At 46.4% G+C, this 15,787-nt stretch overlaps 2 protein-coding genes across 2 annotated transcripts in view; both read right to left on the bottom strand.

Annotated features, from left to right (window-relative positions):
* Positions 1 to 297, bottom strand: part of SLC41A1 (solute carrier family 41 member 1) — a 19,169-nt gene extending 18,872 nt beyond the window's left edge. The window contains exon 1 of the mRNA XM_015650915.3: positions 219 to 297. The gene's annotated coding sequence lies outside the window, so the exon portion shown is untranslated. The remainder of the gene's footprint in view (positions 1 to 218) is intronic.
* Positions 298 to 5,342: 5,045 nt separating this feature from the next.
* The window catches only part of PM20D1 (peptidase M20 domain containing 1), a 12,053-nt gene continuing 1,608 nt past the window's right edge, over positions 5,343 to 15,787 (bottom strand). The window contains exons 2-13 of the mRNA XM_015650872.2: positions 15,417 to 15,503; positions 14,662 to 14,894; positions 13,055 to 13,141; positions 12,190 to 12,323; positions 11,644 to 11,763; positions 10,809 to 10,884; positions 10,532 to 10,593; positions 10,209 to 10,287; positions 9,096 to 9,167; positions 8,421 to 8,589; positions 7,647 to 7,746; positions 5,343 to 6,928 (exon numbers count right to left, since the gene is read on the bottom strand). Coding sequence (XP_015506358.1) covers positions 6,799 to 6,928; positions 7,647 to 7,746; positions 8,421 to 8,589; positions 9,096 to 9,167; positions 10,209 to 10,287; positions 10,532 to 10,593; positions 10,809 to 10,884; positions 11,644 to 11,763; positions 12,190 to 12,323; positions 13,055 to 13,141; positions 14,662 to 14,894; positions 15,417 to 15,503 — 1,349 coding nt within the window. The 3' untranslated portion in view covers positions 5,343 to 6,798. The remainder of the gene's footprint in view (positions 6,929 to 7,646; positions 7,747 to 8,420; positions 8,590 to 9,095; positions 9,168 to 10,208; positions 10,288 to 10,531; positions 10,594 to 10,808; positions 10,885 to 11,643; positions 11,764 to 12,189; positions 12,324 to 13,054; positions 13,142 to 14,661; positions 14,895 to 15,416; positions 15,504 to 15,787) is intronic.

Below are 15,787 nucleotides of genomic sequence, written 5' to 3'. Positions count from 1 at the left end.
CTCTCACCTGGGCCGTGCAGGGATCCCTCTCTGGGGAAGGATCCCTCTCTGGCTGTTCCCCGCTCCCAGGGTGTTCCCAGGGGTGCTCCCACAGACCCCCCTGATCCAGGGAAACCCGGCTGGATCCAGGGAAGGAGCACCCACGTGCTCAGTGGTACCCACTGGATCTCAGGCCCAGGCTCGGAACAAAAGGTCACGAATATTGTCACGTACCCTACCTCTGTTCATGCCAAACTGTCCCACAGCAAATAAATAAAGAGCACAAAAAGCTCCTGCTCCAGAGGTCAGCTCCTGGTTGCTCTGTAGAATTCCGTGTTCCTGAATGAACCAGCTCCTCTGATTCACGCTTTCCTTTTATTTATGCTTTTTTTTTTTTTTTTCTTGTCATGAGTGGAAATTTTGAGCAGTTGTTTTTCCTTCCTGCCTTTCCTTTCCTCCCAGGAAACAGTCAGCAGTGAGTTATGACTCAGGGTGATGATGTGAGCCCAGCTCCAGGCCTTGGAGACACGTTCTGGGCCAATAAGGGTGGCTGGGACACGGGAATGTGGGGGGAAAGGGGAGGGCAGCACGGGAGCCCCATTCCCACATGGATACAGGACTCAGGCGTGCCTGCAGCTGCTGACTTCATCCCTTAAGGAAACCCAAGCAGTTGTGGGCTGGGATCCATTGTGGCCAGCGCTGTGGGCTCTGCTGCTTCAGTTCTGCCTGCTCCCATCAGGAGCTGGGCACAGCGAGGTGTTTTCCTGGGAGATTTGGTGCTTTTGGAGAAGAGGATGACTGGAACATGTGGAGCAGAACAGGACAGACAAGATTAGAGAGAGATTAGAGAAAGCAGCACTGATAAGGGACTTTTTATATGGGCAGAGTGCCAGGACAAGGGGCAACGGCTTTAGACTGGCAGAGGGCAGGGCTGGATGGGATAGTGGGAAGAAATTCCTCCCTGGGAGGGTGGGGATGCCCTGGCACAGGTGCCCAGAGAAGCTGTGGCTGCTCCTGGATCCCTGGAAGTGCCCAAAGCCAGGCTGGACAGGGCTGGGAGCAGCAGTGGAAGGTGTCCCTGCCCATGGTAGGGGTGGAAGTTTCAAGTCCCTTCCCAACCCAAACCATCTTGGGATTCTGGGATTTCAAGGGATGAGCAGCCTTTGGGGTAATTTCACTCATTCTCAGGACCTCTACCAGCAAAGAAACCTCATGGAAAACTTGAGACATCCAGAGACACATCTCAACTCCAGCCACAGCCAACTCCCAATCTCCAGCTGGGACTGGAGCTCCAAACCCTGCCTCCATTCTCCTTTGTCCACACAAACCTGGCTGCAAGGCTTTACTTCCACCTTCATCTTTCCTTCCTGACTCGGAAAACCCATCCCTCCCTCGGGATGGAGCCTCCATTCTTCCCTCACCTCCCCAAAAACAACGTGCACCCCAAAGTGACCTCACTGCTGCCCAGCTGCAGGCTCAGGAAGTGGAAGTGTGGGGACAAAAGCTGCCTGAGACAAGAAAACAGAAATAGATAAAACCCCCCACCAGCGGGGCTGAGATCAAAAAAGCAGAGGATGAAAGGGCAGGAAATTGGGTTTCCAATTGCAGGGAGCAGGTAGCAAAAGCAACAAAAATGTTTGGAAAGGAAGGAGTTGAGCCCTGAGCTGTGCTGGATCGTGGAATGTCTCATGGAATGTCGTGCCCATGTGTTTTACAGCAGCCACGTGATCCTGGCACTACTGAACTGCCCAGCCCTGGGCCAGCACTCAGGAATAGCCTCAAGGGGCCCTTGCACAGGAGAATCCAACAGAATCAAAAGGTTTGGCCAAAGTCACTCAAAAAGTCCTGATACAGAAATGTCAGTGCCCTGAGAGGTGCCTTTGCTCCCTGTCCTGGCTCCACCACTGCCTGCCACAGACCTCATTGAAGCCCCAGCTGCTTCTGAGCCAGGATCCTGAAGGAACGGGGCTCTTCATTCCTCACAATCTCAGCAGGAAAACAACCCTGAGCAGGTTATGGAGCAGGACTTGTCCCCTCAGATGTCACTGCAGGGCACAGGTGGCTGACGAGGGCAGGACACAACGCCAGCAGCTGGCCCTGAGCTGGGGGAGAAGTGCAGATCAGGAAATTCTGTTTTGCCAGCCTGGAAGCAAACAAACCCATCTCCATCCTTTTTTCCAAGGTCCCAGCTGTGTTCCTGTGTCCCCCACGTGCTGGGCCTGCTGTGACAAACACAGGGCAGCCCCTGGCAGGTCCCTCCCACCTGGGCCTGCCTTTCCTGTGTTCCACAAGGGCAGCGGATCCGGTGGGACAGCAGGGACAGGGACACCTGTCATGGAGCCACCGGGGATGTGCCTCACATGTCAGCTTTGTTCCAGTTATAGACTGTCAGGGAATTCATTTACAGTCACAATTAGGCTGAAGAAAACACTGATACCACAAGGCTGGCCAGACCAGAGAGTGATGATAAAAAAAATACATGAAAATCTCTTAATTCTCCCCTATTTCCTGCTCCATGAAGACCCTCTCACTTCCCAAAATCCCAAAGAGGATTTTGGATTAACATGTTTGCATACAACACGGCAGTCCTGCGGTACCAACATCTAAAAATCCAAGTGGAAGGATATCAGATCCAGAATATCTGACCCAGGTCCCTCCACAGGAGCATCAAGGCCAGGCACAGCCTTCAAGTGATCTGAGTATTTACAGGCCTGCAATAAACCACACCATTGTGCTGGGTTAAAAATATTAATTAAAAGAGGCATGAAAAGCACCCTGGGAAAAGCTGCATGATTTGAATGTGGCTTGTAAGACCCCCCCTGCCCCAGGGCAAATCCCTGAGTGCCAAACAGCGTTTTCCCTTTGTCCCCTACCCCCTGCTCTAACCACCCTTCCATGTGGTCATTTTCCTTCCTGCTGAGAAGTGACTGCAGCTTCCTCTGGGCCCCCCACCACAGCTCTGAGATCAGCTCTGCAATCAGCAGAGGGATCTGCAGGGAGCAGGGCCCTCCCTTCCCCACCACGCTGAGCCCTTTATCTCAGCCTCCCGCTGCCCCGGCAAGCTGTGGGAGCGGAAAGCCGAGCCAAGCCCCTGCTCCAGCGTCACACAGCCCTCCCCGAGCTGCTCAGCCAGGAAAATCATCCCCTGGGCAGCACTTCTGCCCCACTGCAGGCCCTGGGATGGGGGCACAGAGCTGCCGACGCTGCACAGACCTCACAGCAGCACATCTCTAAATGGTTGATTCAAGAGCCTGAATTTGGAACTGAAGGCACAAAAATTCAGTGAAACTTCCAGAGCACCAGCAAGGACTGAATAGATTGGCAGGAATTTGTGCAGGGTTGAAGCAGCAGGGTGAAGGGCACTGAAAAGCAGAGAGTTCAGGGTTACAGGCTGAGCTGCAGGTGAGGAATGCTCCTCTCTAACAGCAAAGGGCACCACTGAGGCTGAGCAGCCTCCAGATTCCCAGTGGATGTCTCACTCCACAGCACTGATCCAGGGAAATTTTCACAGCACCTGCTGGAGAAAATGGATTTCAGCAGCTCCATGGAATATCAAACGAAACAGCAAAAGAGGAGCCAAGAATCCAAGTGTCAAATGCAAAGCTGGAGGAAACAACTCTGTAAACACCTTGTTCCTCCAGCTCTGAGCCTGAACTCCCCACGGCCACTTGGGGCTGAAAATAAACCAAGCTCTATTAAAGAGAGCCCAGCAACAGAGCTTTCTTTAGAAAATGCAGGTGTGGGATGTGACCTTTTCTCCAGGCTGTAGCAGGCCCAGCTCAGCTGGCCCACAGCAGCCTGACAACTGCAACACCTCCCCTTGAGTCACTGCTGGCACAAAAACATCAGCGCTGCAGACTTGGGGAAAAGCAGGGGAAAAGGAAGTTGCTATGGATGTAACACACACTGGAACTGGGTTAACACAGTGCTGAAATGTAGCTGTCAATATGACTGAGTTACCTGAATTCAGAGCAGAAAATCAGGCTCTTCCTTCCTTCTGTGAGTCAGAGGTAATTGCTCTCCCTGCTCGAGGCACAGTGACTCACTACAACACAAAAAGAATAGCCCTGGAGTCGTTAATCTGTGTTTTCATCATGTGCTTGGCATTCTCCAGTAGCTGCTCACACCATGCAAGGCTGGAGGTGATCTTAACAGAAAAGGCATCATTCATATTATTCTTATTATTTATGGGAATTTTACACCCCACTTAGGAAAAGTGACATCCTCAGGAACATCTGGGACAGTGAAATGGGGTTGGAAGAGACTTGTCCTGGCAGGAGGTGTGTGCACACACCAAACATTGAGTGGGATTGTGTCAAACAATTTGGCAGCAAATGTGATAAAATGAAGAGGCTTAAGAACACGAAGGCAAAGCTGCCCCATGGAAAAAGAACAGAAAACCAGAAGTGACTGGGAAAACACGTTTTAGTGGCCTCTGAGGTTGCAGCAGAGCTCTGCTGAGCACGTCCCCAGTGCAGAGGCACTGTGAGATCCCAGCCCTGGCTGATGAGCAGCACTTAATGAGCTCTGCAAGGAGCTGCCCCAGCCAAATCTCATGGCACACATTGACTCAGGAGCTGCCAAACGCAGCCCTGCCTTCCCAGCACCCTCTGCCCTTCACTTTTCCTTCAGCAGCAAAATGAATCTTCCTCCTGTAAAGAAACAATCCTCAGCACAACAGAGGTGAGGGGGTTTTTGCTTGGGGAAGATTACAGAATATAAAGGATGCTTTATGTCTTTAGGACACATTTGCTGGTACAACAGGCAACAAATCCCTCCTTCCACACCACAACAGCGTGATCCAGGTCAGGATTTCCATAACCTGTGCCCTCTCATGAGATTTTCCCCATTTTCTCCCTGTTTTCCCGTTTTTCCAGTCCCTCTGACTGGCAGCAGAACCATCAGCTGTTAAACAATACTGACCCCATACAGCCACAGCCAAAGCAAAGGCTTTAAAATTCAGTTTTACAGAGATTTGCCAGAGAAAAAGCAACAACAACAATCCCTTCTCTGCACCTCCCACTGCCAGGGCTGGGCTCCATTCAGTGCTGTGCCCACACATCACTTTTGCTGTGCCTGCACACAGGAGTTCACAGGAGCAGTGACACCTCCACAAAAGAGCCACAGACACGTGGCTGAACAAATCACAAAGTGCAGCAAACCAGAAAAGATGCAAACTATTTACTGCCCAACAATGCCTGGCCAGGGTGAGCTGATTTTTGTACAGAAAAGGGAGAAAAGATTAAAGCTGGCTGGAAAATAGGTGGGTTTGTTTTGATGGAAACTTTATGGATTGCTCAGGTGTGGGAATGACTTCACTGCAATTACACAGCTACATAAAAAGACTAAATAATCATCAGAAAAGAATTCACATTCCTCATTTTATTAGATGAAACTGTCAGTTTTGTTTCAATTATTCAGTGGCTGATACAGTTGGAGCCCTCTGGCCACAGTGATAAGATCAGACTACAAATAAATAAGAGAACGGTGAACGGAAAGAATTGGAATCACAGTTCCATCAGTGTTTTTCAGGATACATTTCAGGGTATTTCCTGTACATTCCAGCAGATTTCACAGTATGAATTCAGAGCAGAACATCCACCCATTCCAGTGCATAATTTAAGTTCTGAACAACGTCTGTGCAGCAGGAGGAGCTGTGCTGGTCCCTGCAGCACTGTCACACAGCAGCTTTCAGGCTTTTCTTTGGCTAACACCACATTCTTAACTATTTACTGATAGAATTAATTTAATTAACTGACTAAATAAATTACTTGTCTAATTAATACTGGTAAGCCCAGCTGTTAAGGTCAAAAGAACACTGAACACTTTAGTGCTGTCACAGGTAGGCAAGAAGTGCAAGATGAAGCAGAGTCAACATCCATGGCCTGCCTATCCCAGGATTCCCAAAAAACTGAGCAGGAAAGTGGAAATGGCTTGCACTGAGTGAAGGAACAAATCTCTGACCCCTCTGACCTGGGAGAAACTGAAGGGCTTCCCATCTTTCACAATCAGGTTCTCAGAAGAGCAAAGGAGAAGCTTAAACTGATTCAGTGAGAAAAGAGATGAGCAGACAACAGGGACTGAATTCCTAATTTAAAGCTGCAATCCCTTATTCTGACACCCTGAGCCACACCACGAGTCAGGGAGGGAAAAAAAATAATCACTAAAATGATGGGAAGGGAAGTTTTCAGCACCTCCTCAGTTACAACAACACACAAGTTCTGGAGTACCTGAAATTAGAGTCAGAAATCAGTGCAGCCATGGGAGTGAACGCTGGCATTGGCTCAGAGTGCCAGGGATGCTGGTGAGAGCATTCCCTGGGAAGTAATTTGGGAGAATCCCCTGGGAAAATCCCCTGGGAAGCAGCCCATGGCCAGCAGCAGTGCAAGAACCTGCCAGTGTGGCTGTACCAGTGAGAGGAACCCTGTCACCACGTCACAAAGCCTCCCCGTGAGCTCCTGGCAGACACCTCACCTGAGAAAGATCCACTCACCATAAAAAATGAGTTTGTCAGAAGCACACAGGATGATTCACCTGGTGCTGAGTGACTGCTGGTTAGACCTTAGATTTTAGTGATTACCAATTTCAGAGGCTTAAAGTGCTGAAAAATAATTAGTGTCAGATTAATGGCTGCACATCAGACCACAGAGAGCAGAAATCAGGGTTATTTGTTGGGGTTTGCCAGGTTCCCACCTGTATGTAAACCACAATATAAAAAAAACCCCAAATTCCAGCTGTAGCTCAATACACAAAACACAAATGGAACTTCAACCCCCTCTGTCCCCGAGTCCACCTGCAGCTGCTCCTCCCAGGAGTCTCTCAGAGCTCGTGGGAGTTGGCGTGGGGCTCTGGAAGTGTCTCGATGTCACAGTTCTTGATCAGCTGAAAGAGGAACTCCACCTGTTTCTCGTAATTCTCAATGGAGATTCTCTCATTCAACCCATGGATCCTAAAAGAAGAAGGACATTTTTCAGTCCAGGGGGAATTTCTGACCCAAGTGCACACACCCAGCACCCTGCTTGGCTGTTGACTTCATAAAGCAGTGCACAACAGAAAAACTCAGAAATACAGACCAAAAACTGCACTATAACCAACCCAAATTTACTGATTCAAAGGCTCAGAACCCAACATCTAGGTCTGGAAAACATCTAAAACTCTAATCTGGAAATAATCCTAATGGCCCATTTCTTGGCCATTTCTGTCACTGTCCTGTTCAGCCAGGACACTCAACTCCTGCATCATCTACACCTCAATAAAACAGGAAATCTAAATAAGCAAACAATCCCTTAATGATGATGTTGTTATCACGTAACTGCAGGAAATTTCAAATCAATTCAGAGTGGCAAGTGTCCAAAGAAGTGGATAAATCTGCAGGACAAGGCCAGCCACCACACCACCACCTGTCACACTGCTGCAGCACACAAAGGATCTGCTCAGCACCACTGAATCAAGCACTAAATGGGTCCTGCCTGCATTTGAAGGGACAAGGAGCCAGGGCTGACTCTATCCCAGGGTGATTTCCACTCCCAGCACCCAAATCTGCAGGAAATGGGTGGCCTGACAGCATCTGAGGCCAAGGTACTCAAGGCTGGGTTTCCTCCTGCCCTCTGCTCATGGATCTTCTGTTTCTCTGGGCCCACCCCAAGAGCTGCCCACGTGCTCAGTACCTGGGGAGATCATCCTGTTTGAGGAGCAGAGGGTTGAACCTGTAAATGGCCTTGGTGATGTTGGTGAAGTGCCTGCTGTCCGTGTTTCCGATGCACGTGCCTGGAAAACAAACCTCAGGTTTGTTCTGTTCAGGTTTGTTAACTGAGTGTTAAAAAGTGACCCACCTTTCCCCAGGAGAGAGGAAAGGCAAATGATGACAGTCCTGCACTGCAAACATGCAAACATGGATTGGTGCATCCTGGAGAACATTCTCTGCTTCAGGAATAGAGCTGAACATACAACTCACCCTAACAACAGCCTTGACACTCAGCCTCCCCAAAAATTTAAGCTTCAAACTTCAATCCAACAACTACAGAGCTAGGAAGGAGCTGCAAAAAAAAAGGGGAAGGGGCTGGGATCATAAGGAACAATACAGAAAAGCAGGAATGGCTTTGCCAGCTATGAAAACAATAAAAGAAGAAGCTAAAGCAAGACCTCCTCCTCTCCCTCACAATTCCTTTCTTCCCTGAAGAGATTTCTTTGTATGTGCAGAGAGCCCAAGTCAAGGCTCATTGTTTCTGTCAGCTTCCTGTTTGCTTTTTTACTTCCACTACTAAAAAACAACATCAAAACTTTTAAAGCATAAAGAGGGAACGGAATAAAAAGAGGAAAAAACAGCTGTTTCCAGTAGTTAACAGCTGGGGTGGAGGAGTACACAGCAAATGGAAACAAGGCAGTGCTGGGGGAGGGAAAAGCAGAAGAGGAAACAATAATCATCATGTGCCTGCTGTCACCTGGGACTACACTGTCAACATCTGGGAAAGTGTCCAGGATGGTTCTTTGAAAAATATGGATTGCAAATGTCTGCTCATCCCAAGGACTGATGGGCAGGGGGTCAAAGGCCTCCACCACATCAATCTTCACCCTGTCATCAGCAATGGTGTTCCTGACTGCCTCCAGCACCTGTGGGTGAAACACAGAGACAAAATGAGCACAAGAAACGAGAAAGCAGCCCTTAGAGACATCAGCAGATGTTCAGCTTTCCAGAAGACATCTGTCTGTGAACTGTCAGTTGTGGCTGCAAACACACTGAAGGTGTGTCAGTCTCTCTTCCTCTTCTGAGTGCATGGCTGATGCTGCAGCTGAATGTTTTAACCAGATGCACATCATTGTCTCAAGGTACTCCTGAACTGCTTCAGCCCTGAAGGGCAAGTGCTCAGCCTGCTGCTCTTGGAAATTATGGCACCAAATACTCCAGAAAAAGCTTCCAGAGAGAGAAACTTCCAGCAAAGGCTTGGGGAGGGAAGATTTGTACTGAGAATGTTTCACAGCTGCCCTGGGCTGGCCAGGCCTGTCAGACCTCCTGAAGTGTGCAAGATCCCCAAACTGTGCCAGGTCACAAAGCCAAGGCTCCCATTCAGCATCACAGATGATCCACGTGCTCCTTGGCACGGGGAGATCTGAGATACCTCAGCAGCCGTCTCGGCTGAGTGGATCCTGAAGTTCACCGTGGCTCTCGCAGAGGAAGGGATGACATTCACCTGGAAAAAAGGAAGGGACAAAGTTTAAAAGGCAGTGAAAACCAGAATAAAACTCCAAATGCAAACTCAGAACCGCTCAAACAACTGCAGGCCTCAGATGCACCACTGTTTCCTCCACATGTGATGACTCCTTCTGTGTTAAAACACCGTAAATCTTATCTAAAATGCAGATAAATACACAAAGAAATATTTGTCAAATAAATAAAAATGAAGTTAGTTGTTACTTACATTGAAGTTTTTCTCTCCCTTCAGAAAATTTATACTGAAAAAGTCTAAAATTCTGGACTTTTTTTTTTTTAAAGTGATATTTTTCTTTCATTGTCACATTACATGCTTCATATTTGGGTAAATGTAAGTCACTTAACAAATGATTTTTATTGAATGTGTAACTCTTCCTATCTACAGACTGAATATTTACAACTTTGTTAAACAAAATCATGTGTAATCTTTAGAAAAAAACCCCAAGAAACCAGGGTGTCACTTTCCTCCTGGCCACTCCGTGTCACTGTTCAGCCACTGCATCTTTTCCTGCCCAGTGATGCTTTTCAGACACAGATTCTTTCAGGGACACACCAAACACAGCCTGTTTATTTGCCAGGGCTCCAGCGTTTTTGGACAGCTCCACTTCCTTATCAGGGCAGGATCTGGCTGTTATCTCTCAGTCCAAGGTGCACATTTAACCCGCCTGGGGCAAACCCCAGACCCCTGCTACAAATGGCTGGGCCAGGGAAGTGTTTGTGACTGTGACAGTTTCAAATATTGCCTTTGATACTTTGTAGGATTATGCAGAAACCGCATTTTCTTGTGGTTCCAAAACATTAACATTCTAAAATATTAACAATTTGAACACTGGTGGACAGAGACCAGCTGCTTCTGAAAGGAAGTGGTTTGCAACTGCAGCCAAATCCAAGCCACATCTGAGGTAAGAATGAGACTGTGGCACCACACAGGGCCCACACTGACCTTAAAACTGGATATAAATAGGTGGGAATTAAATGTCCTGTTCTCATCATAATTACTTGGAGAAAAATCCCAAAGTACCTTGATTCCTGCATTAAACAGGGTGACTGCAGTGGTTGTTCGGATCAAGGCATTGGTGGAAGGTTTCCAGGCAAGGACTCTACAAAAATAGAAACAAACAAACAGAATTTTTCAAATAAGTTGAATATTGCTAAAAAATAAGCCCCATAATTCTACAGGCAATAAGCTGAATGATGGTTTATTCAATTAATGAAGTGGGTATTAACAGGAAACCACTGAATCATCTAAACTATAAAATAACTGATTTCCTGGGAAGGTTGGAAAACCCTTCATCTTTTAAGGGTGAGAGGCTGGAAATGTTTATCAAGGATCTCTTTTCTTACCTGCTGACAATAGGTGAGAACAGCCACAAATTGCTCATGATGATGTTGAGGGGAAACTTGAACTAAGGGGAAGAAACAAAACCATGAATCAGAAAGTTTTTATTTGTCAAGAGCGCGGTGGAGTCACTTGAATATGGACAAAACAATTCCAGCAGAAACAATAATCTGGGAGAAAAAACAGCTTTTTTTATCCTTTCTCTAAATTCTAAATTCTCTAAATTCTTCACTGGGTTACTCTTAGGGAAATTTGGGAATGAAATCCTGCTTCTCTCCTCACCTCTGCTGCGAGGTGCTCCATAGTCATGAGCTCTGGTCCGTAGCCAAACAGGTTGCGCAAGGGATTCTGCTCCAGCCTACAAAACAAATCAACATTCAAAAGGTAAAAAACCAATTCTCTGGCTGTTATTGCTCCAGAAGGATGTCAGGAATCTGATTTGTGAAATGTATCCCTGTTATTGGAGATGCAATCACGCTCTGCTCTCCTGGTAAGTAAACGTGCAAGCACAGCTCTGCAGATTTCTGGGCATTCCAGTCACGTGCAAAGATTTCCTTGGAGAAACAGCTGAAAAAAATCCCAGAGCCTGGCTCCTATAAATACATGGAAACCCAGAAGAATAGCACACAAATCTCACCATGTCTGCACATACTCAGTTTTTCTAAAATATGTATTTCTTTCCCAATTTGGTATCTACACAGAGATGTAAAGAGATGATTTCTGCAGTCACATTATGACTATTCCATGTTCACTGGCTTGGAGAATTCCCAGCTGAGGTAGCAGGGATGTGCAGGAAGGAATTCCAGAGAAACCCTGCCACCCAAACAAAGGAATCTCTGCTGCTACAGAGTAAATTAGGGCAGACAGCACTTGTCTTGCTTTTAGAGAAGTGCCTGACATTTGGAACAGCTGAAGTGCAGAGACTCTGCAGACACCTGGCAATTGTTCCTTGGCTGGGAATTGCATTTCTGCCCTTTAAAGTGAGCTACAAACTGCAATTTCAAATATAGAACAGCAATTTGAAAAAGACTCTAAACACAAATATTTAAAGTCACATATCAGTGATTTAGGAGTTTTTTTGACTGTGTTTGACACTGGGTGACAGGGAAGCTCTCACCTGGACATGGCTGCTGCCAGAATGCCAATACTTGTCTCCTTAGGAGGAAAGGATGAATGTCCTGGCTCTTTTTCCACAGTGAAGTTCAGTGTCATTGAACCTTTTTCTGTGACAGCAATCCTGGACAATGATAAATTAATCAATGAATTAACAAATAAATGACTAATGCAATTCCAAACACACACGCAGAGTGTATAGATAAAAATAATTACTCTGCATAGTTTTAGTATGATAAAAACCACTCCAGCAGCAACAACAAATCATTAACACAGTATTTAGATCTCTGCAGGACTGATGCCTGGGTTGCTTCTCCAGTGAGCAGAGCTGTAGAGCACGGAATTAAAATGCTCAGTGGAACACTGTGCCTCTGTTAGCACGGCTGTGATGGACAGCAGGCAGAGGCTGAAGGTCCCTGCCTTACACTCTGTGCCTTTGCTGCAGCTCCAGCAGCACAGCCACACGTCTTGGAAACACTCTGTAATGGCATCAACAATGTCATTTATCACTAATTAATGACTGAAAATGAATCATGGTGGTCACTCTTACATAGCCACTGGCTTCTTCACCCCTGCAATGATCCCATCCAGCACTGCACTCCCCTCGTCCAGCAGGAAGGAGAGTTTCACTCCTCTGGCTTCCAGCAGAGCTGCAATTTTCCTTGCTCCCTTCAGACCAGACACCTGTGGAATCCAGGCAGAGGAACGGATCAGATCCAGCCAGAACATTGGGAGGAAAACTGGAAAACATCTTGCTGTTGACTACAGCACAAGGAATGCACAAAATGCCCTGGGGAAAGGCTCCAGAGCAACCATGAAAGATTCCTCCAGGAAAATTAACTGCAGATTGTTAATGGCCTGAGAGCAGATGAATTTATATGCATGATGAGGAGTGCTCTCATTGATGAGTCACTGACTGCTGCTTTCATCTTGATATCTCAGAGCTATAAACTCCACAGATTAGCAATTGCAGACCTATTTATTTCAACTATTAATAATTCTTCATCTTTCTATTTTGACAGTGCATAACCAAACCCACCTCCCCTGTCTCTCTGTATCACTGGAACATTTCTGCCAGTTCCTCCTGAACATTTGGCACAGCCGTGTGAATCTCAACCCAGCTTTTCCTGTCTCCAAAATTGGATTCCTGCTGCACCTTCCTTGCAGAAAAGAATTTGAAGTGACACCCTCCGGTGTTCTTTTCTCTTTGCTCATCACACCAAACCCTTTGTGAATGTCACTCCAAGCCAAGCAATCAATCCATAACTGTGACCTGGGGCCTGACATAGTATCTCCCCACAGAACCAAGAAAAACAGGAAAGACCTTCCAGCTAAACAATGTTTCAAAATTAAGCCTTGTTACCTACAGGAACAATGTGAACAGGTTGTTGTTCCAAGGAAAGGAAAGAAAATACCTCCTCATCGTGACCAATGCCAACGTAGAACGAGCGGCGGGGTCTGTAATTCCTCCTCAGCAGAAATTCCAGAGCTTGCAGGATGCCCTGCAGGAAAAGCAGAACGTGCTGAACCATCCCTGTGTGGTAATAAGGAGAATAAATTCAACAGAATGCAGTGTGATGGAAGAGAACTGTGATGTTTTCACAGCCCTTGTGCTGCTCACAGCTAAGCCTTGATTCCTACAGCTCCCACTGAGGATATTCCCCTTCCTTGGAAAAGACACTGCAGTGGTTTTGATCCACAATGCTCTGACAGGTGCCAAAGTCAGGGCAGGGAGGTGAAACACAGAGCAGCTGGTTCAAACAAACTGCACAGGGAGCCACAGAGGCAGAATTATCCAAGGAATTCACTGTTCCCTGAAGTGCCTCTCACACACCCAGACTGGCTCTCACTGGAGCTACCAAACCCAGGGAGTTTAAGGAGAAGAATGTTTTGTACAAGAAGTGCCAAGATGACAGAAACAGAACAAGAAACTTAATCTGAAGAATGAGAAATTAAATCTACCATTTTCTAGGACAATATATATATTAAAAAAAACCCATTTCTTTATTATTCCATCTCTCTTCTTCAATTTAAATTACTCAATTTTTCACATATCACACCTCTACACTGTCAGCACCCATTTTTTGCCATGTTCACTGAAATTGCTGATTTTTTTTTTTTTTGGCTATTTGTGGAGTTATTTGTGCAGCTCACAGCAGAATGAAGCACCAACCTTAACTTTTAAGTTTCAAGGCTTTGAAATTGATGATTAAACATCCTGGAACTTTATAGGAATGTGGCCTGTGTGACACTAAACATCTGCTCAAATTTAAATGCAGGGCTGCCATGGAAGTCATCATCAAAGTCACAAAGGGACAATTTCCTTATTAATTTTTCCATCAGCCTTTTCCCAATGAGAAATCTTTCCCAGATCAATCTTTCCTGAATCCATTCCTCCCAAATGTGTTTAGTACAAAAGCTCTTTGTTCTGCCGCAGGCTGGATAAAAGATGCAGGGTTGTTTGTCTATCCTATTAAATAAACAGTGTTTAATTTGAAACTCAATCCTTTTCAAAGGGCCGGTTTTGGCTTGGAGTGCTTCTGTGACACCTAGGAAAAAGGAAAAGATCTATCCCTGGTGTCAAACACAGCATTTGACAGAGAATTATGGAATGGTTTGGGTTGGAAGGGATCTTAAAGCTCATCCAGTGCCACAGGCAGGGAAATTTCCACTGTCTCAGGCTGCTCCAGCCCAGCCTTGGACACCCCCAGGGATGGGGCAGCCACAGCTTCTGTGGCCACCTGTCCACAAAACCTTAAACTGGCATTTAACCAAATACATCTGCATCTGTGAATGGGATTCTCCTGATTCTTCACGAGTTTTAACCCTCTTTTCTTCAGTAACAGTGGTCACACCACTCCATCTCCAGGAAAAGTTGGGAGAAAACTGCAGGACTTGGAATTTATCCCTAACAGAAAGCGGGGTGAGAGAGACAACACAGTGAATTCCAAGAGGATGGGCTGCTCCCCTCTGCCCTTGCCAGGCTGTGTCTCTGTGGAAGGACATTACCAAGCACACGTACGATGGCAGAGTTTTTGTTATCCAGCGTTCCTCGGCCGTAGATGAAACCCTGGTGCTCTGCAGCTGAGAAAGGAGGGAAATCCCAGCCCTCCTGGGGAGCAGGCACCACATCCATGTGTGCCAGCAGCATGTAGGGCAGCAGGCCAGGGGCAGAGCCCTGAACTGTAAACAGGTGGCTGTATTTCCCAACAATTTCATGTTGGATGAACTTTGAAGAAAATACAGCTGGGAATACTGTTAAGAAAAAAAAAATAAATTAAAGACGCATGTAAAAGTAAAAATTAACAATAATAGCCAATTTTAGCATCATTCCACAGAGCTGCCACCTAGGTAGCATCAGGGGGGAACTGTAAATAAGACAGAGCACAGAATAGAAGTTCTCATACTTGGGGTTTGAAACTTTCCTAAAAAGAAAACAGAATTCTTGTTCAGCAGTGCTGCAGCTCTTTTGCAGGGAGCAATGATGGAACTGCCAAGAAATTAGGTCGAAGCAGCAGCAGTCATCCACTTTTTGTTTTTTTATGGCATTTAACCATCTCAAGGACCAAAAACCATCATTACAAGAAGCCTTTTGAACCTTTTGGGGCCAAGCCACTGTTGCAGAGGGGACACATATGTGACATTTCTGACAGGCCTCTCTTCAGCAAAAATATTAAAATCTCTTCCCTTATATCCAGGAATGACACATGCTCTCTTCAATTTGTTTATGAAAATGAAATACAGCAGCAGAGATTGCCAAGGCTGAAAGTTCAGTACCTTTCTGAATGTAACTCCCAAATTCTGCCATGGCAGTTGTATTCAAATCCTCTGGAGACCTGGACACAGTTGGGATTTTAATGGCCCCTTCAAAGAAACACAGAACAGGAATCACTCAGCACCAAAATCAAACAAAGCTCAAACTGCACTTCAAATGGGGAAGCACATTTATGTTCCTGAGTGTTTTTCCAGGCTTTAAACATTATTTCACAGCACAGCACGAGCTGCCACGACCCAAAAAAAGACTGAAGTGCTTCAGCTGGGCCGTGCACATGAAGCCACCAGCATTTCCTAACAGCTCAGCCAAGGTATCTCTCCAGATAATTTGACTCCACTTTTCATGCTGAAGTGTTGAATGATATTGTTAGAAA

This window comes from Parus major, chromosome 26 (assembly GCF_001522545.3).
Source record: "Parus major isolate Abel chromosome 26, Parus_major1.1, whole genome shotgun sequence".
Lineage (NCBI taxonomy): Eukaryota > Metazoa > Chordata > Aves > Passeriformes > Paridae > Parus > Parus major.
This window is presented reverse-complemented; position numbering and strand designations above follow the sequence as displayed.